This window comes from Hyla sarda, chromosome 12 (assembly GCF_029499605.1).
Source record: "Hyla sarda isolate aHylSar1 chromosome 12, aHylSar1.hap1, whole genome shotgun sequence".
In the NCBI taxonomy this organism is placed as follows: domain Eukaryota; kingdom Metazoa; phylum Chordata; class Amphibia; order Anura; family Hylidae; genus Hyla; species Hyla sarda.
Genome location: NC_079200.1, coordinates 39,920,298 through 39,944,291, shown reverse-complemented (window position 1 = coordinate 39,944,291; position 23,994 = coordinate 39,920,298). Strand labels below are relative to the sequence as shown.

Here is a 23,994-nt window from a genome sequence, read left to right as displayed (position 1 = left end):
ACCCCTTTAAATATATTAAAAATTACAAAAAATCTAACCTGTAACGAAAAAATTGGTCTTTGATGAGGGTGGCTGGTCCCTTTGCAATCATTTATCCCCTATCCTTAGAGCTGTTGACATGGAATATATCCTCCCCCATGTACCAAGTGCTGTGGGCTCAAGTTTTAAGTCACACAACGAATAACATATATAGGCTTTTTGTAGGACAGGAGATATATTTGGTGATGAAGAGGTTAAATTAGTAAAAATAAATAAAAGAAATAATAAATTGCACCTTAACATTGTCTTTTAAAGAGTACCTGTCACCAAATAAATTTTTCTAAACTAACTTAGACTATGTTCCCTAACTACTCCTAACACTCCTCCCACCCTTAAAAAAAAAAATTCAGAACTTTAAAAAGCTGTGTATCTTCTTCTTGCTCACATAGTGAAATATTCCAGCAGGAGAAAGTGGGCATTTCCCAGCAGGTATGACATCATTGAAGCCTGCTGGGGGACCACTTCCGCCCTCATATGGTTGCAGTGCTGTAATGAATAGAAGACTGCTCTTTGCATCTTTCAGTGAGGCTATGTGCAGCTGTCAATGAGGCTCTGTGCAGAGAAACACTTCCTGAGTGTGGTCTCCTGCTAGGCCAGGAGGAGACCTAACTCACTGTATTAATTGCAGCAGGGAACAGAACAGAGCCACCTAATGGTTGTTTTTTCTATTACATTTTAAACATATTTATGTTGATAATTTTAACCCCTTAACGACCAAGGACATATATTTACGTCCTTGGCCAGCTCCCGCGATATGATGCGGGGTCACGCGGTGACCCCGCGTCATATCGTGTTGGTCCCGGCATATATCTGAAGCCGGGACCCTGGGCTAATAGCGCGTGTCAGCGATCGTGGTGCCGCACACTGTTAACCCTTTAGACGCGGCGTTCAAAGTTGAACGCTGCATCTAAAACGAAAGTGAAAGCTGCCCGGCTGCTCAGTGGGGCTGGTCGGGACCACCGCAGTGAAAATGCGGTGTCCCGATCAGCTGGGACACGAGCGGAGGTCCTCTTACCTTCCTCTGGCATGTCCCTTCGGCGATTGATTGCTCCAAGCCTGAGATGCAGGCTTGAGCAATCGACCGCCAATAACACTGATCACTGCAAAGCTATGGCTTTGCAGTGAACAGTGCTGGCAATCAGTGTGTGCAGTGCTATAGGTCCCTATGGGTCCCTATGTGATTTAACCCTTTTCTTAATAAATGTTCAAATCCCCCCCCCCCTTTTCCCATAAAAAAAATACCATGTAAATAAATATAAACATATGTGGTATCGCCGCGTGCGTAAATGTCCGAACTATAAAAATATATCATTAATTAAACTGCACGGTCAATGACGTACGCGCAAAAAAATTCCAAAGTCCAAAATAACGTATTTTTGGTCGCTTTTTATATCATGAAAAAATGAATAAAAAGCGATCAAAAAGTCCGATCAATATAAAAATGGTACTACTACAAATGTCAGATCACGGCACAAAAAATGAGCCCTCATACCGCCCCATAGGCAGAAAAATAAAAAAAAGTTATAGGGGTCAGAAGATGACAATTTTAAACGTATAAATTTCCGTGCATGTAGTTATGATATTTTCCAGGCGTACAACAAAATCAAACCTATATATGTAAGGTATCATTTTAATGGTATGGACCTAAAGAATAAAGATCAGGTTTCCTTTTTACTGAAAAATGTACTGCATAGAAACGGAAGCCCCCAAAAGTTACAAAATGGCGTTTTTTCTTCAATTTCGTCGCACAATGATTTTTTTTCCGTTTCACTGTAGATTTTTGGGTAAAATGACTGATGTCACTGCAAAGTAGAATTGGTGGTGCAAAAAATAAGCCATCATATGGATTTTTAGGTGCAAAATTGAAAGGGTTATGATTTTTAAAAGGTGAGGAGGAAAAAACAAAAGTGCAAAAACTGAAAAACCCTCAGTCCTTAAGGGGTTAGAAGCAAGTGAATGTGAAAGTGTCTGCTAATTACACAAACACTATATTAAAAGTTTTATTTGTGACAGGTACTCTTTAATGTTATGTAAAATATTTGTTAGTTTATTAACTGCTTACAGGGTTTTATACATATTATCCACTCGTGTGTTTTAGTTGGACTATGCAGAAGATGCCACAGAAAGAAGACGCGTCCTGGAGGTAGAAAAAGAAGACACTGAGGAGCTTAGGCAGAAGTATAAGGTGACTGCCACTGTATTAAGCAGTTGTCTCACAGAGTACATTTATTACTTAGGGCAATTCATGAATAATTGCTAGGGGCCCCATGGGTTATGTACACAGCAATGTTACATGTCAGAAAATGGAGCCCTAATGCAACAAGCAGTATATATGAGACACGCTACATAAAATGGCTGCGGCTCACTACTTTTTTTGGAAATGACTGCAGTGTTAGTCAAGTGATTTCAGTTTTTGTGCTTTTTTTTGTTTTCTTAGGCTAGGTTCACATTGATGTTGTCTTCCGTTCCGTTAGGAACACAATGGGCCCATTCACTTTACTCGTTTTGTCCAATGGCAATGTGAACGAGGCCCTACAATTTTCTTGCCTCTTTTTTTATTTTATAGCTTTCAATTAAGTTGCTAACAAAGTATTTAGGGGGACCCATGTCCTTATTTTGAGACCATGATACTAATTGGAGATGTTTTAACCTGTACAGGATTTTGTGGATAAGGAGAAGGCCATTGCAAAAGCCTTGGAAGAGTTACGGGCCAACTTCTACTGTGAGTTATGTGACAAGCAGTATCAGAAGCACCAGGAGTTTGACAACCACATAAACTCTTATGACCACGCACACAAGCAGGTGAGGGATAACACATTTTATTGAATTGCTAGCAGTGATCATGTCTGACTCTATAACCGTGCATGCACGGATCAGCTGAACATGCAAGTTTATTTCTTTGGAATTATTAGTAACTCTCAAAGCTCACTGTCTCTCCGGACATCTCCGGCTCATCTCCCAAGGGAACAAAGGGGAATGGGTCACCAAGTTTATGCTACCCAATCAGAGGGAATATCAAATGGCAGCTTAAATCTGCTGGCAGAGACCCTGATTTATGTGCTGTTTTTTTGTTTTGCCCAATGCCATAGTTTCTGTATGAATGAAGTTTATTAATTTGCATAGAAAGTGTGCACTCTGTAGTCGGCGATATTCATGAACTGCTTCTCCAAACCACCTACCTGCCAATGCTTGGCAGCTTTCTCTTTATACAGTATTGACAAAAAGCAACTGTTGGGGGGGGTAGTCTGGAGACGAGGAGTATAAATATAAAGTTAATAACGTTTATTTTGTAATTTTGTGTCCTTCATGGGAAAATACTTTTAAGATGCCCACGTACACCTTTCATACCACAAGGTCTGCCTCCGAAGCACAAATGCGTCTGCAAAATTTCGGCATGGTATGCCGATATGTCCATGCTCTGACTCTGCTAATGACCCAAGCATAGTCAGATAGTGATTGGGTTCTGTTAATTTTCCAAGCATATACAAGTTATGGCTCAGCCTGAGAAACATGGCTTGCAGCGATATGCAAGAAAAAAACTCAGATACGTTGGAAAAATAACTTTAAAGTGTAGTCACTAGTAGTGACTATATTTGGGCGGGGTACTTCACTGGCCAGCATTTGGAACTAAATGTTCTGAATGCTGTTTTCACGCTGTGGGGGTCACCCAGGCCCTCCCTTGTGATGTTATGGCCACGCCCTCTCAATGCCATTGACTTGCATTAAGGGTGTGTGGCCGTGACATCACCGGGGTGGGGTGGGGGGGGGGGGGGGGTTGCCAATCCCTGCAGCGTGAAAACAGCATATGGAGCATTTAGTTCCAAACGCTGGCCAGTGGAGTACCCCTTTAAATTAATGGGGCCTGTGACTGTCTAAGCATGGACACGTCAGCATATCATTTTGACATATTCCCATAGTATGCGTGCCTCAGGTGCACAAATTATCGTGATGTAAACCTAGTCTTAAAATGTTAACCAAAATCCAAAATATGTGGTGTTGGCTTTTTTTTTTTTTTTGTTAAATGGGCACTGTCATGAAATAAAAAAATTGATATGTTGTAGTACTTAAGTGCTACAACATATCTCTAATATAGTTTAATTAAAAAAAGTGATTTTAAACCAGTTTAAAATCACTTTTAAATTCGGCCACTAGGGGTCGCCCTCCTAGTGACCGAATGCATTCGGCAGTGACGTCACTACAGAATTTCGTCTCATTTGAGCCTGGCAAATGAGTCGAAATTCTAGTCACTGCGGTGCTCGCTCCCGCCTGTCAATCAAACAGGCGAGAGCGAGCACAGTGAAATCCAGGGCTGCGCATTGGCTCCCTGGACTCTCACACTGGCCGCCTCCCTGCTGCATATTCTCCCTGCAGCAGGGAGGAACATGGCTCTTACCTCTGCTTACAGCCCCGGCTCCAGTGGGGATACGCCGCCTCCTCACTGCTCCTGTCATTGCCGGGGGGAGCGCGTTATATGGAGCAACAAGTGTATGCCCGGCTTCCTGTCATGCTCCTACACTCTGGTAACTCTCTCTATGGTTCCGGAGGACTTTCAATCCTCCAGAAACATAGAGACAGTTTCCAGAGTGTACGGGCATGACAGGAAGCTGGGCATACACTTGTTGCTTGCTACGGACCCCCGCTCATGGTCCGGCACAGGTGAGGGGGGGGGGGGGGGTCTTCCAACACAGGGTGCCTCCAGTTGTTTCCCCACTACAACTCCCAGCATGCCCTGACAGCAAATAGATGTCAGGGCATGCTGGGAGTTGTAGTGGTGAAACAGCTGGAGGCACCCTGTCAGGAGAACTATGGGCGGAACTCGGCCCCCAGCAGGCATCAGTGACGTGGTGCCTGCTGGGGAAGTCTGCCTGGTAGTGAGCACACTACCAGGCAGACAAAATGCCATTTTTAAGATTAAAAAATAAATAAATAAAGGCAGGGAGGGGGTTAGGGATAGATGGGCAATAGGCAGGGACAGAAAAAAAAAAAGAGGATGGTGGGAGCTACCCTTTAAATAATGAAAATTGCCTATGTTGTGTACAGACTCTAATTTAAAATGGTATTCTGGAGGAAAAAAAATATCATCTGGTGCCAGAAAGTTATACAGATTTGTAAATTACTTCTAAGAAAGAAGCACTGTACAAATCTGTATAACTTTCTGGCACCAGCTAATATGAGAACATGTTTTTTTCCACTGGAGTACCCCTTTAAAGCACAAACATTCCTGTTTACCTTTATTAGACTAGAGATCTGCAGCTTCTTTTCCGTTTATACCATTTTTTGAACACAGCTTGTCTTTGCTGTGATGCCTTTTCCTGGTATTTAATTCACTGCTTTACTGATCGCTGTTTGTACATTTATAGAAGGGCCTTATGTCAGTAGCTAAGTGGTGGTGCTGAGCTGCAGCAGTATATGCCTCCTCCCTCCTCATCCCACCCTTTATTTTACTAATTTATGTACAGGATTGGATGCAAAGCCCTGTACATCAATTATGCAGGGTGGGGTCTAGGAGGGAGCAGACATATACTGCTGCAGCTCAGCACCACCGCTTAGATACTGAGATTTGTGATACTAACAAATGTGAAAAAGTTAAATAATATGTAAACAAAAAAAAAACAGTGGTCCCTTAACATATAATATTAATTGGTTCCAGGACAACCATTTTATGTTGCATCAATAACTCTATGGAAAACTGGTAATTGGTTCCAGAGCTCCCGAAATGTTGACCAGAATAAAAAAAAAAAACATGAAGAATAAGCACAGAAATACAGTAAACACATAAACTATGTCCTGTTTTGTAAGGGGAAGTCAGACACTTAAAAACAAGGGAATAAATGTCTGATCACGAGGGCCATGACCTCCAAAAGGGGGCCCATCTTTCCCCGTTGCATGGAACCGTGTGTCGGCACTATACTCATGCATTGTCTATAGGAGCATGAGTATAACATGGGGCCCTGTTTTGGAGATTGCAGGGGTTGGGGGGGATTGGACCTTCTGCAATTAGACACTTATTCCCTATCCTATGGGTAGGGGATAGTTTTTAAGTTCTGCAATACTCCTTTTAAAAGGACTGTTAAACACAGCTGCAAGAAGAACTACAAATCCCAGCAGTTCTGTATAACAGGGATGCAAGAAAAAAAAAGGGGGGGTATTGTAGGTGTACTGTACTTTGTATGATGTGCACTGTGGGGCTGCACCTTTACTGGGACTGGGATTACACGATCCTGAGTTGGGCAACACGATCCTGACTGCTTCCTCACACTAGACACTAGAGTCTGGATGTGGGAAGAGGAAGGGCAGCTTAAGATGCTGCGGGCTAATTGGTGATCACTGAGGAGAGCAGTTCTGAGGGCAAAACTGTGTAGCATGGGACTAAATTAAAAACACAATGAGTAACAATCTCATTCTGTCTGTATTACAGTGTACATTACTGTATGTGCGGCAGGACAGCACATTAAGCAGCCATATGGCAGCTGAAGTAGTCAGTGCCACCGGATAGCTGCTTTTATGTTAGCCCAGACATACGGAAGGATAGCAAGTCGATGCTGTATTCAATGTACGAAAAGCATCATAAGTTGAAACTATCGTATGTCGGGGTTCACTGTAAATGTAAAAGCACAAATCACCATTTTCCACCGACACTTTGCTTTATTAAAAAAGAATCAAAAGCAATAGTGCATATTTGGTATTACCACATTGTAATGACCCAATTATAAAATTGTCACATTATTTAGCCTGCCAAAAAAGAATTGCCTTTTTCTGTTCATTCCGCCTCTCGCCAGATTTATTATGAGTTTTAGACCCTTTACTCTGTATATAAAGCAGATGTGATTAGGTTCAAGTCAGCTATGGTTTTTGGTTTTTAGTGGAAGCTGGTGAGCCTATTTATATTCTGCTTGAAAAAGGGACATGGCTTAAAGCGGTACTCCAGTGGAAAACTTTTTTTTAAATGAACTGGTGCCAGAAAGTTAAGCAGATTTGTAAATTACTTCTCTTAAAAAAAAAATCTTAATCCTTTCAGTATTTTTTAGCAGCTGTTTACTGTAGAGGAAAATCTTTATTTTTTTAATTTCTTTTTTTGTGTTGTCCACAGTGCTCTCTGGACAGTACCTGACACAGACAGAGGTGTCAGCAGAGAGCACTGTGGACAATACAAAAAAGAAATTCAAAAAGTAAAGAATTTCCTCTGTAGCAAACAGCTGCTAAAAAGTACCACAAGGATTAAGACTTTTTAATAGAAGTAATTTACTAATCTGTTTAACTTTCTGGCACCAGTTCATAAAAAAAAAAAAAAAAAAAAAAAAAAGTTTTCCATCGACGTACCCCTTTAACCCCTTAAGGACTCAGCCCATTTTGGCCTTAAGGACTCAGACAATTTAATTTTTACGTTTTCATTTTTTCCTCCTCGCCTTCTAAAAATCATAACTCTTTTATATTTCCATCCACAGACTAGTATGAGGGCTTGTTTTTTGCGCGACCAGTTGTCCTTTGTAATGACATCACTCATTATATCATAAAATGTTTGGCGCAACCAAAAAACACTATTTTTGTGGGGAAATTAAAACGAAAAACGCAATTTTGCTAATTTTGGAAGGTTTTGTTTTCACGCCGTACAATTTATGGTAAAAATGACGTGTGTTCTTTATTCTGAGGGTCAATACGATTAAAATGATACCCATTATTATATACTTTTATATTATTGTTGCGCTTTAAAAAAATCACAAACTTTTTAACCAAATTAGTACGTTTATAATCCCTTTATTTTGATGACCTATAACTTTTTTATTTTTCCGTATAAGCGGCGGTATGGGGGCTCATTTTTTGCGCCATGATCTGTACTTTTTTTGATACCACATTTGCATATAAAAAACTTATAATACATTTTTTATAATTTTTTTTTAATAAAATGTATTAAAAAAGTAGGAATTTTGGACTTTTGAAATTTTTTTTCGTTCACGCCGTTCACCGTACGGGTTCATTAACATTTTATTTTAATAGTTCGGACATTTACGCACGCGGCGATACCAAATATGTCTATAAAAAATGTTTTTTACGCTTTTTGGGGGTAAAATAGGAAAAAACGGACTTTTTATTGGGGGAGGGGATTTTTCACTTTTTTTTTACTTTTACTTTTACATTTTTTTACATTTTTTTTTACCCCCATAGGGGACTATTCATAGCAATACCATGATTGCTAATACTGATCTGTTCTATGTATAGGACATAGAACAGATCAGTATTATCGGTCATCTCCTGCTCTGGTCTGCTCGATCACAGACCAGAGCAGGAGACGCCGGGAGCCGCACGGAGGAAGGAGAGGGGACCTCCGTGCGGCGTTATGAATGATCGGATCCCCGCAGCAGCGCTGCGGGCGATCCGATCGTTCATTTTAATCGCGAACTGCCGCAGATGCCGGGATCTGTATTGATCCCGGCACCTGAGGGGTTAATGGCGGACGCCCGCGAGATCGCGGGCGTCGGCCATTGCCGGCGGGTCCCTGGCTGCGATCAGCAGCCGGGATCAGCCGCGCATGACACGGGCATCGCTCCGATGCCCGCGGTTATGCTTAGGACGTAAATGTACGTCCTGGTGCGTTAAGTACCACCTCACCAGGACGTACATTTACGTCCTGCGTCCTTAAGGGGTTAATGGCTTAAAGCGTACCTGTCAGATCCAACATAAAACATTTTTTTTTAATATATCACTCAGTACCTAATCCTGACCATGTACATCTAATTTTTATGTGTCTAGCGCCTTTATTTATTTTATTGATTACACTTTTTTTTTTTATTTAGCTCCCTAGTCTGAATTCCTCTCAAAGGGAGGGGGCGTGGCCTCACTGTGCAGGTCTCCGCCCCCTCCCTCAGTATGCTGTCTGCTCACATCTCCCCTAGCATTAGCAAAACTACAACTCCCAGCTTGTCCTCACTGACAGTAGCGGGACACAAGCTGACAGTGGGAGGATTTTTCCTCCAGCTCTGAGCCCTGCACTCACAGCTGTCAATCAAGAAAGTGTGTCCATGACATAGGTGATGACGCATGGACACAGCAGGACTAGTATGTGTCCAAGCAGGCAGGAGGGGGCAGTTGTTTGACTGGCTTTTTCAGTATGAAATACTGAAAATGTTTTGATGAAAGAAATTGCAAAACCTATTGGTTATACATGCTTTACAACATATCAAAAGTTTTTGTATCTGACAGTGCCTATTTAAGATGAGACCTTGCACCTGAAATGTACTAGATCTCTGGCACAGTTTAAGCCAATTAATAGTTGGAATTAGAGATGACGCTAATTGTTCGCCGGCGAACAGTTCCAGGCGAATTTCGCATGTTCGCGTTCGCATCGCCGGGCGAACATATGTGAAGTTCGATCTGCCCCCTATACTTTAACATTGCAGTAAACTTTGACCCTGTGAGTCAGAGTCAGCAGACACAGGTGAGGTCGTCGCAAGGAGCTAGTGACACAGGCAGACAGCATGCATCGGTACCCGGGGTCAGCCAGACGGGACGCCAATCAACGCATGCTGTTGCCACCACCAGAATGCCGTCATCGCAGAGCTAAGCAGTGTGGCCTTTTTTTTGTGTGTCTGCCTCTGACAACAGTGAGGCCATTTGCAACCTGTGCCAGAAGAAACTGAGTCGTGGGAAGTCCAACACCCCCCTAGGCACAACTGCTTTGCGAAGGCACATGATGTCACATCACAAACGCCTATGGGATCAACACGTCAGTACAAGCAGCACACAAAGTCAAAGCCGCCATCCTCCTCCTGGTCCAGCATCTTCAGCCAGGTCAACCACTGCTGCCCTCCTTGCCCCCTCTCAACCATCTGTCTCTCGCCTTTGAGCAGTTCCTGCTCATCTGCCCACAGTCAGGTGTCTGTCAAGGAGATGTTTGATTGCAAGAAGACAATATCTCAGTCACCCCCTAGCCCGGCGTCTGACAGCTGGCTTGTCGGAACTGCTAGCCCGCCAGCTTTTACCATACAAGCTGGTGGAGTCTGAGGCCTTAAAAAAATTTGTAGCCATTGGGACACCGCAGTGGAAGGTACCCGGACGAAATTTTTTTGCACAAAAGGCAATCCCCAACCTTTACTCCATTGTGCAAAAGGAAATGATGGCATGTCTGGCACACAGTGTAGGGGCAAGGGTCCATCTGACCACTGATACCTGGTCTGCAAAGCATGGTCAGGGCAGGTATATCGCCTACACTGCTCATTGGGTAAACCTGGTGACGGCTGCCAAGCATGGAATGTGTGGCTCTGCAGAGGAGTTGGTGACACCGCCACGACTTGCAGGCAGGCCTGCTGCCACCTCCTCTACTCCTCCTACTCCATCCTCTTCCATAACATCCTCGGCCGAGTCCTCTTCCACTGCTGCGTCTTGCTCCACATCACCGGCACCCCCCCCAGGTGCTATTCCACATCCCGGATACGGCAGTGTCACGCCATCTTGGGGTTGACTTGCCTCAGAGTCACACCGCACCAGCGCTCCTGTCGGCCCTGAACGCACAGGTGGACCAGTGGCTGACTCCGCACCAGCTGGAGATCGGCAAGGTGGTTTGTGACAACGGAACAAATTTGTTGGCGGCATTGAGGTTGGGCAAGTTGACACATGTGCCGTGCATGGCACATGTGTGTAATCTGATTGTACAACGCTTTGTGCTCAAGTACCCAGGCTTACAGGATGTCCTGAAGCAGTCCAGGTAGGTGTGTGGCCATTTCAGGCGTTCCTACATGGCCATGGCGCACTTGTCAGATATCCAGCAGCGAAACAACATGCCAGTGAGGCGCTTGATTTGCGACAGCCCGACACGTTGGAATTCAACACTCCTAATGTTCGACCGCCTGCTCCAACAAGAAAAAGCAGTCAACGAATATTTGTATGACCGGGGTGTTAGGACATCATCTGTGGAGCTGGGAATTTTTTTGCCACGTTACTGGAGGCTCATGCGCAATGCCTGTAGGCTCATGCGTCCTGCGGAGGTGACAAACCTGGTCAGTCGCACCGAAGGCACCATCAGCAACATCATACCGTTTGTTTTCTTCCTGGAGTGTGCCCTGCAAAGAGTGCTGGATCAGGCAGTAGATGAGCGTGAAGAGGAAGAGTTGTGGACACCATCACCACCAGAAACAGCCTTATCAGCATCGCTTGCTGGACCTGCGGCAACGCTGGAAGAGGATTGTGGGGAAGAGGAATCGGAGGAGGAATGTGGCTTTGAAGAGGAGGAGGAAGACCAACCACAGCAGGCATCCCAGGGTGCTCCTTGTCACCTATCTGGTTCCCGTGGTGTTGTACGTAGCTGGGGGGGGGGGGGAGAAGATTATACCGTCCCTGACATCACTGAGGACGAGGAACGGGACATGAGTAGCTCGGCATCCGTCCTTGTGCAAATGGGGTCTTTCATGCTGTCGTGCCTGTTGAAGGACCCTCGTATAAAAAGGATGAAGGAGAACGACCTGTACTGGGTGTCCACGCTACTAGACCCCTGGTATAAACATAAAGTGCCTGACATGTTACCGCATTACAGCAAGGCGGAAAGGATTCAGCAGGTCCAAAATAAATTTAGTATGCTGTACACAGCATATAAGGGTCATGTCACAGCACAACAGGGATCTAACAGGGGAAGAGGGGAAAGTAATTCTCCTCCTCTTCCCACGAACACGCCGGCAAGGACAGGAAGCTGTACATACATGCTGTTGATGGAGGACATGCGGAGCTTTTTAAGTCCTACGCATTGCCACAGACTTGACCGACAGGTAGCAGACTACCTGGCCTTAACCGCAGATATCGACACTCTGAGGAGCGATGAACCCCTTGACTACTGGGTGTGCCGGCTTGACCTGTGGCCGGAGCTATCCCAATTTGCGCTCGAACTTCTGGCCTGTCCCGCTTAAAGTGTCCTGTCAGAAAGGACCTTCAGTGCAGCAGGAGGTATTGTCACTGAGAAGAGGAGTCGCCTTGGTCAAAAAAGTCTGGATTACCTCACCTTTCTTAAGATGAATGAGGGATGGATCCCGAAGGGACTGACACTGGCCGATACTTTTGACTGAACAAGGCCTGATCAGATGAGCTGCCTTGGCCTAAAAATGGTCCACACGCTGCTGTATTTGAACTCTGAATGCCGGATGACTTGCGTGACTTATCCGCCACCAACTAGGGTTCAAGCCGCAATGTTTTAGGGCACTTTCTGCCTGGCAAAACAAGCAGAAATTGCGACAATACCAAATTTTCCAGCCAGGTGTACATGCCTAATTTTCCTGGCCTCTGCTGCTGCACTTGTTATGGTGCTGCAATTTTTCTGGCTGCTGCTACAGCTGCGACAATACCCAATTTTTCATCCATGTGTACATGCCCTATTTTTCTGGCCTCTGCTGCTGCACTTGTTATGGTGCTGCAATTTTTCTGGCTGCTGCTACAGCTGCGACAATACCCAATTTTTCATCAATGTGTACATGCCTAATTTTTCTGACCTCTGCTGTTGCAATTGTTATGGTGCTGCAATTTTTATGGCCGCTGCTACAGAAGCGGCTGCAACAATACCACATTTTTCAGGCATGTGTACATGCCTAATTTTTCAGGTAACCGTGGATATTAGATGTATGCTAAGGGTAGCATGGTGGCTCAGAGGTTAGCACTGCTGCCTTGCAGCGCTGGGGCCTTGTGTTCAAATCCCACTATGTGCTGCCTAAAGGGGAGCTCTAACTATGTGCTGCTTAACATGGGGAAATCTGTGCTGCCTTAAGGGGGAATCTAACTGTGATGCCTAAAGGGGGGCTCTAACTATGTGCTGCCTAAAGGGGGGATCTAACTATGTGCTGCCTAATATGGGGGAATCTATGTGCTGTCTAAAGGGGGGAATCTAACTATGTGCTGCTTAAAGGGGGATAAAGCACGTTATTCCAAACCATTTAGGAATAATAGGTGATTTATGCCCTTTATGGATTAAAACCAGACTCTGCATCAACTATGTAATTTTCCATGGGAGTTTTGCCATATATCCCACTCCGGCACGCCACAGTCCAGGTGTTAGTCCCATTGAAACAACTTTTAAATCACTATTGTGGCCAGAAAGAGTCCCTGTGGGCTTTAAAATTCACCTGCCCATTGAAGTCTATGGTGGTTCGCGGACGTTTGCGTTCGAGGTTCCCGAACCGAAAATGTTATGTTTGCGACATCACTAGTTGAAATAGAAAGTCTAAAGGTGTACCAGGTTTATCAAACAGCCTGAGCCACTGTAACAAATCTGGCATCTACTTAGACTGTGTAGTCTGTTTAAAAAAAAAAACTATGCATCAAACTTAAGGCTGGTGATCCAAATGAATCAGTGGCTCGAGAGGTTCAGATGCATTTCAGAGCTTTTAGCCACTCGCTGTGCCCAGCACCACCTACTCTGCAAGCGCCAGCTGCGTTCTGTCTTGTCTGAAACGCATAAGGTGCCAATTTGGAAAATGAGCCCCGACATGCACCTTCACACCGCTATGTTGGCACAGCTCTGGCACCTACCCTAACCATCCTCCAAGGGAGGAAGCTTTGTGCTAAAGAGGTGGAAGGGAGTTGCTGTTATCTAACCTGGTCCAAACGGTCCTGCCCATTTTCTTGCCAAGTTGTGCACCATAACATCGCTGGTAGAACAATTTAGTGGGTGATGTGGTGTCTCAGGTTATTTTGGCTCTTTGTGAAAATTGGACAGTTTGCAGCAAATATGGGCCATTGACAGGACTTTGGAGAAATTATCAAATTTGAAAAAACAGCTGCTTTCTAAGGCCAAGTTCAGGGTTGATGGGATTATTTTAGATCCACACCATACCATCAAAATTTAATACAGTGCTAGGAAATGTGATTTTACGTACCCCATTTACATGTGGCAGCAGAAATCCATGCCAGTATTGGGTTATGCTGTGTATTTTCTGTGCCCAGTTCCCTTTTAAGCCTTGATAACTATTTTTGACTATGACAGCAGATGGAATCCCCTTGGGGTGGACACATTTATTTCTTCTATTATTTATATTACTGCGTGGTGGTTTCACTTTCCCAGAATAACTTGCAGATATCACAGACAGCTTAGAAGATAAGCCCTGGTCTGGAGATTAAACTTGGCTTTACATACCTCAGTCTGTGAACTCGGAGGCCTTCAGCCTGCCTGAGGGATAGAATGAGAATGTCACAATGAGGCCTGCTAGCTGAGGAAAATGGCAAGTTAAGAGAGATACTTTTACTTTTATCTGTATGTAGCTAGAAATGCACATAGCTGACAATGCGTTGAAGCTCTGAATCTCTATAGATGTAAAGCATCAGAAGCAATATGTGGTATCTGCAGTGCAAATAAGTACTTTATATTGTACCAGTTGCTTTACGTTCATCTGGGCAGCTGTAAATAAACACAACACTAACCGCATTGGCTTGTTTACTTTCTTAGGAAAATGTTTATCATGTTTTTATTGCTGAAAGCTCTTCTTTCATATCATATTTTCTGCACGCAGAGATTGAAGGACCTTAAACAGAGAGAGTATGCCCGAAATGTCTCCTCTCGTTCACGAAAAGATGAGCGCAAGCAGGAAAAGGCTCTGCGACGTCTTCTTGAATTGGCAGAGCAGAGAAAGCAGGCTGAAAGGTAAATGAAAGGGATAAAAAGAAGTGTTGCGTGTAGTGTAGTTAATGCATTAGTTAATCTTTCTTTTCATCATAGTTTTTTGGACATTACAAAATAATGCATTGGCTATGCTGTATGTAAGAGTAAGCTGAGCAGCTAGAAGTATAGTTTTCGGGGAAAAGCTTTTTGTGTTCTTTTAAGTAAGTCTCGGATTTATGTATTTAGGACATAGTGACTAAAAGGCATCACTGTATGTTAAAGGGGTTATCAAAGTTACATTCATACATTTTTCCCTGTGTGATGCCCTCTCAACAGTGCTGCTGAACTCAGCAAGGATAAAATGTAAGTAAAGGGTATTTTTCTAGTTTTTTTTTTCTTTTTAATTTGAAGGAGTTCTCCAATTTTTTATTTTGATGGACTAATATAGGCCATTCATAATTATTTATGTCAGGCCCAAGGCCTGATTATTAAAATCCTATATGTGTATTGTAATTGTAACTGTGTAATGTCTTATCCAAGACATGGGTGAGAGGTCATTCAGACTGTGCTTTGTGTATTGCATTTTATTGGGGGTCTGGCTGTTTGTTTATATCTCCTTTTGAAGTCAAAGGCTCTTTTGAAGTCATGCACTCTGGTCCCATCATATAATCAAACAGATAAGGGGCCAGGAAGAGAGATGCCCCACCTGAGGTCAGAGTGGAGTAGGGAATGGAGTTTCCCTCCAAAGAAAGCAGATATAATATTTAAACAGTGCTAGACTCAGAGTGCTTACTCAGAATAAGAACAGCACTCTCACTCACTGAAGGACTGCTATATCATCATGCTGTAAGAACTTCATCTTTTGTTTTCTGAACTTGTCTTGCTAAACTCTTTATATATTTTTAGACCTGTATGTCATTTGTTCCTGTATTTTTTTTTATATATTTAGCACTGTGATACCTTTTATCAGATTAAATGTTTAATTAATCAGCTCTGGTCTATGATCTCTGAATATATGAGCTCACCTTTCTGAAGGCAGCTCTGGTAAATATGTATGCAATTTATTTTTAGTGCTAAGATTTCCTTACAGGTAAAATCCAGCAAGCACTAAAAATCTCTAAATATATCCCACCGCTGCCACCAGTTGTCACGATCACACCCTATTGGTCCAGCTAAGATGCTAGAGAGAGTGTGATGGTGCAAGGGTTAAAGCCGCCAGACCTCTGGGTATCCACTACAAGTCCTAGCAAGTTACCAAATTAACCCTTAGATAAACTAAACTCTCTCTAGCATCTTAGCTGGACCAATAGGGTGTGATCGTGACAACTGGTGGCAGCGGTGGGATATATTTAGAGATTTTTAGTGCTTGCTGGATTTTACCTGTAAGGAAATCTTAGCACTAAAAAGAAATTGCATACATATTTACCAGAGCTGCCTTCAGAAAGGTGAGCTCATATATTTAGAGATCAAAGACCTGAGCTGATTAATTAAACATTTAATCTGATAAAAGGTATCACAGTGCTGACTATATAAAAATACAGAAACAAATGACATACAGTTACAAAAATATATAAAGAGTTTAGCAAGTCAAGTTCAGAAAACAAAAGATGAAGTTCTTACAGCATGATGATATTGCAGTCCATGAGTGAGTGAGAGTGCTGTTCTTAGGATGGTCTTGTCAGCTTGTTGCACAGCATTGAACACCCCACTTTAAGTCTAGCATTGTTTAAATATCATATCTGCTCTCTTGGGAGGGAGACTCCATTCCCCCCTCCCCTCTGATCCCACCAGGGGGTCTTCTCTCTTCCTGACCCCTTATCTCTTTGATTATATGATGAGACCAGAGTGCATGACTTCAAAGGAGATACAAACAAACAGCCAGCCCCCCAATAAAATGCAATACACAAAACACAGTCTGAATGACCCCTCACCCATGTTTATACACAGATATAATTTATAATACACATATAGGATTTTAATAATCAGGCCTTGGGCCTGACAATTTATTTATTTATTTTTTTTAAACTTTTGACATATCACAGAAACATGTCAAAGGTTTTTTACTTTAAGGGTCTCAGTGGTGAGACCCCCACTGATCATTAGAATGAACAGGGAAAAGCATGCAGTTGCCCGCGGTAATCTCTTAACTGCTTCACAAGATGAGCCACATAGACTTATAATGAAGCCGCAGGATGGAAAGCGCTACGAGCTGATGTAAACTTTTGACATTTCAAGTTTTTTTTTTATTTATTAATGACAGGAAGACTTTAATATATGATTGCTAAGTTACTGGCACTTGACACCCCAGCCAATAAGCTGCTTGGGCAAGCCACTGTGCATGCTATATATGTTGTGTACATCGGCCAGGAAACTCTGCTCTGTACACTGTAAAGTGATGATGCAGCTACCATTCACTTCCGTGGCAATTGATCAGTAGTACCTGGCAACACCGCTACACAGTATACAGAGCAGAAGCTTCTGGGTGATGTATATTGTGTATATCTGAGTGGAGTGACCTGCTCAAATATCGACGAGGATGCTGGGTGTTGACATCACGCCGATCAGATATTGATGGCCTATCATATGGATTGGCCATTAATATTTAAAATGTAAGTACCCCTTTAATTATATACTATAAATGAGACTGATTACAGAAATTTATCACATATCAATCTGCATTTTTCCTCTTGCACTATTTTTAGCTTTAGATCAGACAGTATTTTCAAGGCGACCATTTCACTTACAATTAATATGTAGACAGCACATAATCACACACAAACTTTTCATTATTGTCTTTTTTTCCATCCATCCTTTCTAGCAGTGCTCCTGGCAGTGGTCCCATGTTCAAGACAACTACAGTTGCTGTGGATGAGGATTCTGTGGAAGATGATGATGTGCCTCTTAGTACGTGCTCAACAATGCAAGACAGCCCTAAACATATTCAGGAAGAGAAAGTGTCTCAAATGATTATCTGTTCTCCTACTCAACCCACTTCCCCAGCCATAACATTTGGTTTTAAAAACACATCTGGCCCATCCTCTCTTCAGAAAGTAGGTTTCTCCTTCTCTTTTGCCAAGAAAACACCTTTGAAGTTAGAGTCCTCAGCAGCTGTCGTCTTCAAGGATCATGGTGAAGAGGTGGCATCAATGGAAGAGGAAAAGGAGGAAGAGAAGATGCCCACTGAACTAATATGTTCTGTAAAGTCAATAGAGGGGGAGAACCTCAAAGAGAGTGAAAATAAAGTGGAGGAGGAGGAAGGCCAAGAGGATAATGGTGCTTCACTTGCAAGCACTTTATCTAAATTGAAGAAGATGAAGCGTGAAGAACGGGGGACACATGCTGGTGAACCAGAGTACTATCACTACATGCCTCCTGCTCATTGCAAGGTGAAACCGAATTTTCAGTTTTTGCTCTTCATGAGATCCACCGAGCAAACACAGGTGGAGAATGTCCCCCAGAAGAATGAAAAGAAACAAGCTGTTGTCACCAAGTCCAAGCCTGTCAAACAGACCGAAAACAAAAGTGAAAAGAGTGCTGGTGAAGGCAAGACGTCTTTGCCTCAACCAGTTGTAAGCAATGCTTCTCTGGTTTTACCCAAAGTTGACAAGAAAGATGATGCAGTAGATAAAGAAACATGTAACACTACAAATGAAGAACCCCCTAAAAGTTCCCCCACACCTGCAAAAGAACTGCAGGAAAGGCCCAAGCACCCAACTGGTCCTTTTTTTCCAGTCCTGAGCAAGGATGAGAGCACAACACTTCAGTGGCCCTCTGAGCTTTTGATATTCACTCAAGCAGAACCTTCTATCTCCTATAGCTGTAATCCATTATATTTTGACTTTAAACTTTCCAGAAATAAAGATGGAAAGGCCAAAACTGTGGAGAAACCTAAAGATAACCCAGGTACAAGCAAAGATAGCACAGCTGAAGCTGATTCAAGCAAAGACCCGAATGTCACATTTAAAAAGGAATCCGTTCCAGTGGTACACACTTGTGGAGCACAAGCAAAAGTCTCCACTGCTCCTTCTGGTGATGTCAAACCTGAACCCCTTGAAGAAGGTAACAAAGGAGAAGCTTTGCGGAAGTCTCACAAGCAGAAAAAGAAGAAAAAGCACAAGAAGAGCAGCAAGCGAAAACGGAAACACAAAGATGGAGACGAGGGTAGTGAACAAAAAATGAAGAAAAGGAAGAAGCATAAGCACAAAAAGTCAAAAGGTGGTTCTTCCAGAACAGTATTGAAAGTAGAAGATACAGAGAAAAGTACATCTCCTGCACTGGGAGGTCGCTCAAAAGACACCGCACCAGGAAAGCTGCTGACCAAAGAGGACAGCATTGGAAATTGTAGTAATAAACCAGACCTTCATACTTCCTCCAAAGAGCCAGAGAACAAAAAGACTAAAACAGAGCCCAAGCAATCGCTTCCTCCTCCTGCACAATCCTCTTTGTCCTCCTCTCACAGAAATACACCCATTAAGGCCAGTAAGCGCAGAAGCAGTGCAGAGTATGATAGTGAGGATGATACCAGTAGGAAAAAATCCACGTCCAGGTACAGTGATGAGTACGAGTCTGCAAGTGAGCGATCCAGAAGTCGATCAAGATCTGGAAAACGAAGGCGGTCTTACTCTTCCAGTTCAGGAGGGTCTTCAGATAGAAGCCAATATAGTCATGATCGAAGTTACTCTGATAGTGACTACAGTGATTATAGCAGTGGATCAAGGAGGCGATCAAAGCGAAGGTCACCAGGATCAGACTCAGACTCTGTTGCTTCTAAGAAACATTCCACTAGACATAAATACTCCTCCTCTGATTACAGTCGTAGTCGGTCAAGGAGCAGAAGTCGGTCAAGAAGAAGTAGGAGTCGGGGTAGAGGTAGATCTAGCAGTAGTAGCCGGAGTCGGAGCAAAAGGAGGAGCCGCAGCTTAACTGGTCACAGCTGGAAGCGAAGCCGTAGTTACAGTAGGGATCGGAGTGCTAGTGTTCGCAGTCATTCTGGAAAAGGATCTCATGGAAGGGACAGTGTAGATAGCCGTAGAAGTGCTAGACGGGACTTTAACCGATCTAAGATTTATCGCTCACAGTCCCCACATTATTCTCGTTCTAGTAACCGAAGAGAAGGCAGTCGGGGGTCTGAAGCGAGAGGGGCAAGTGGCACTAACTTGCCTCGCAGTAGTACTGAGAAAGATACAGGAAGATGTTCTTTAACTGCAAAACAACTGCTAGAAAAGATCCAGTCTCGACGTTTAGAAAAAGCAGCAAGCACAACAGATGATGGCAACTCCAAGTCAGGATCAAAAGTTAAAGACCCACCTCAGGGATACTTTGGCCCAAAGTTGCCACCTGCTCTTGGTACTAAAACTGCTCAGCTACCATTAATAGGGAAACTGCCAGCAGTGTCCAAAAGCATAGCGCCTCAGAAAAGCGAGAATGAGTCAGGAGAGACATCAGTTACTGTAGATGGGCAGCAGGAGAAAGAGAACACCTCAGCCAGGGCAGATAATGTCCCAGAGTCCGAACCTCCTGCATCTGTTGCAGAGCCAGTCTCCCAAGAGGAATCTGTCTGCTTTCAGCCACCTGCTGAAGGGATTGATGAGGGAACTGCACCTAACCCTTTGGGTAATGGAAGTCTTCCATTTCCACCGCTCCATGGCAGAATGGTGCCTCCACCTCCTGATTCTGATTTTTTTCATGCTTCAACTTACCCTCCTGTCAACGTTGATTCTATTCGGCCAGATGGGGAGGATGAGGAAGATGAAGAGGATGAAGAGGAGGAGGAAGGTTCATTAGCTCCCCTGGAAAGCCAGCCTATCACTTTTACTCCTGAGGAAATGGAGAAATACAGCAAACTACAGCAGGCAGCTCAGCAGCACATACAACAGCAGCTGTTGGCCAAACAAGTTAAGAACTTCCCTGCCGGAGCCGTCCCACAAGCTCTGCAGCCTGCTACACAGGCCCTCCAGCCTATACATATTCAGCAGGCACCACCTCCAGTATCTGCTGCCTCTATAACCACTGTACAACATGCCATCCTCCAGCATGCTGCAGCTGCCGCAGCTATTGGCATTCCACCTCACCACCCACAAACTTTGGCACAGGTTCACCACATCCCTCAGCCACATTTGGCTCCCATTTCTCTTTCTCATCTTACTCACTCTCTCATCCCAGCCCATCCTGCTGCTTTTTTAGCTAGCCATCCAATACACATAATCCCTGCTTCTGCCCTGCACCATGCTGGGCCTCTGACCCTTCATCATGTCCCCCATGCCCTATACCCAACTCTGTTTGCTCCACGGCCTGCCTCAGCTGCAGCTGCCACAGCTTTACACCTTCATCCTCTCCTTCATCCTATTTTCTCAGGCCAAGACCTGCAACACCCTCCTAGCCATGGGACTTGAATTTATCTTCATATGCATACCCAACCTGCCAGATTATGGTTCAATAAAAGGGGATTCAAGCCTATCAAGACACAACTGTAAATGGCAGTAAAGACAGGGGCTCCTCCAGTGGCCTTTTTCTAGATGAAGACCTAATCAAACACTACTGGATACTTTCCATAACTCTGCTCCAGTTGTTCTTTGCTTCAGTAGACCTTCTATGTCTATTATATCTATTGTTTCGGATGCCTGGACATGAGTTATAAACAAAATGTTTAAAGTCATATGAAAGAAAACTATACATGAAGGTGAACATTTCTTTTATACCCTCCCCTACATTCTCTAAAATGAAATCTGTATAGAATGCACCCCTTACCACAAGCAGAAATAAAAGGCTTCGCCTTTGGGGAACACACAGATGTCAACGCAATGAATGGTGACATGGACACCTCTGTCCCACCATGGATGGACGTTTATTAAGACATCTGCACTCTGTATCATAATTTTTTTTCTTGCTGTAGTTGTATAATAATCTAAAGGGCGAAACTATAGTTTTCAGCTAGTTTGCAACAAAACGTATTTCTGCTGCTGTGGCATGTATATTTTATCAGACTCATTTTTTGTTGAGGTTTATGTATGATATAATGTACAAAAAAGTAATAAAGAAAAAACCTTTCAGGATTGCAGAAAACATGTAATATTATAAGGTGTAATAAAAAGAACAAACAGTTTGTGTTACATTAGTTGTGGTATTTTGCATAAATATTTCATTCAGTAGGGAAAGCCAGCCTTTGTTATGATCGCTCGGTGATGGGTCTCTAAACTTGAGAAATATAGAATATATGTAAATAATTTCTAAGTGACAAGTTTTTAAATATATTTAGCTTTTTACATTTTATCCTAATGCTGCTGGAGGCATCTCTGTGGTTTTATATTTGTTTTAGTTGATAGAGCAACTCTGTGCAGTTTCTTAGTTGTTCCTCCTGGAAATGGATTAAAGAAAAACAGTCTCTCCTTTTTGTTGTTGTTCCATACACATTTAGCACGCATTGGTTTCATGTAGGGATGCACACAGTTTTGACAAAAGAACTGGTAATGCCCAGTTGGCAATTCTCACATTTCCAGGAGGATCAGCACAACACAGTTATAAGAAAAGATTCACTTCTCATAAATTAGAATTCTGGAGCAAATGTTTGCTAAGAGACATGTCAAGAGTGGACAAGTTATTTTCAGATAAAGACCTAAAGCAAACAAGAGGTTTGGGTGCATGCACAGCACATTTTTGCAGTACAGTTCCTGTATCACGTTTTTGGATGAAAAACGGATTCCTCAAAACCTGACTAAACTGTATCAAATCGTGTGTACAAATTTTAACCCATATACGGTTTGAAAAATGATGTCCGGTTGCATCCATTTCTTAAGGAAAAACCGTATATGTTTTTAACTTTTCACTCCATTTTGAATAAAGTTTCACTTTGTTTGATTGCAATTCCAAGAAAAAAAGCTGTGCAAAGTCAAAAACCGAATGGTGAAAACCAGATGGAACCGTACGCACATACAGTTCTGTACGGTTCCCATTGACTCCCATGTTAAAAAAATAAAAAGGATACGGTTTAATACAGTTTTTCACCAAAAAAACGTGGTAAACTACGGTTTTGGGTACGGGTAAAAAACCTGACGAAACCGTATAGCATGCAAAACTGACTAAACTGGATGATGCGTTTGACATACGGTTTACAGTGTTAAGTCAATGCATATGGTTTTCTATACAGTTCCATACGGTTTTTTACTTGAAACCGTATATGGGAACTGTATAGCAAAAACATGGTGTGCATGCACCCTTAAATCATTTTTTAAATATTTTTGGAAATATATAAAAAAAATTTACTTGTCACTAAATATGAAGAAATAACTAACTTGCATATCTCCCACTGTTGACCAGCAGAGGGAGCTAACATGAGCAATCTGGTGAAAGCAAGCAACTTGCCTGGCTGCTGCAAACTAGACCTCGCCTGTCTACCTTCCTCTGGTAAAGAACAGACTAGATGTTTCTTGATAGGTCACTGCTCCTCAGGGACTTTTTGAAAAAATGGTGCTGGCTCTCCCGTTCTTCACCTAATGCTATGCACATGTGCAGTAAGTATTTTTTTTCTATGAGACACTCTGTCTTAACTTTCTTATGCCCTATGCCTGCCATAAAGCAACTGTGTAGGTGTTGTGAAGTGACACACCACATAGAGGCTACAGTAATGGCAGCCCCCAGTACACACTTTATTAATAAAGAACATTAAAACTACATTGTCCTAAAACTAAATACATAAATGAAATGCTTTATCTTGATAGAATAATTTATTAAAAAATAAAATGGTGATATATTTCCTTTAATATGGCCCTAAAATACTTTCTCCATATTTCTCCAAAAACAAATTGTTCTGCTTCTGTTAGCAGTAACGTCCATTAGAAATGGAATTATAATGATAGCTTCTTATTGGCCTTTTTCTCTCTGCTGAGCAAATTTCTATGATGATTTACGACCATTATAACGTCAATTAGATATGCAATTTTTTTGTAATATAATACTTGTTTTGCTATACACATGTTTATTCCCTTTGTGTGTATTGGATCTAAACCAAAAAAGGAGGAAAAAAAGCAAATTAAACATAATGTCACACCAAACTCAAAAAATAGGTAGGACAGAATTATTGGCACCCTTAACTTAATTTGGTTGCACACCCTTGGGAAAAAACAACTGAAATCAGTCACTTCCTATAACAATCAATAAGTTTCTTACACCTCTCAGCCGCAATATTGGACCACTCTTCCTTTGCAATCTGCTCCTGGTCTCTTATTGGAAGGGCGACTTTTCTCAACAGCAATTTTAAGATCTCTCCACAGGGGTTGACTGGGATTTAGATCTGGACTCATTGCTGGTCACTTCAGAACTCTCCAGTGCTTTGCTGCCATCCATTTCTGGGTGCTTTTTTGATGTATGTTTGGGGTCATTGTCCTGCTGGAAGA

General features: G+C 42.8%; 1 protein-coding gene across 3 annotated transcripts in view; it reads left to right on the top strand.

Moving 5' to 3' along the window:
* The window catches only part of GPATCH8 (G-patch domain containing 8), a 103,917-nt gene extending 82,203 nt beyond the window's left edge, over positions 1-21,714 (top strand). For 2 of the 3 annotated variants that reach the window (XM_056548847.1, XM_056548849.1), the window contains 4 exons: positions 2,138-2,224; positions 2,698-2,841; positions 14,517-14,647; positions 17,424-21,714. In XM_056548847.1, the coding sequence (XP_056404822.1) occupies positions 2,138-2,224; positions 2,698-2,841; positions 14,517-14,647; positions 17,424-20,997 (3,936 nt within the window). In that variant the 3' untranslated portion in view covers positions 20,998-21,714. The remainder of the gene's footprint in view (positions 1-2,137; positions 2,225-2,697; positions 2,842-14,516; positions 14,648-17,423) is intronic. The other variant, XM_056548848.1, reaches the window with a different exon arrangement.
* Positions 21,715-23,994: the final 2,280 nt, after the last annotated feature.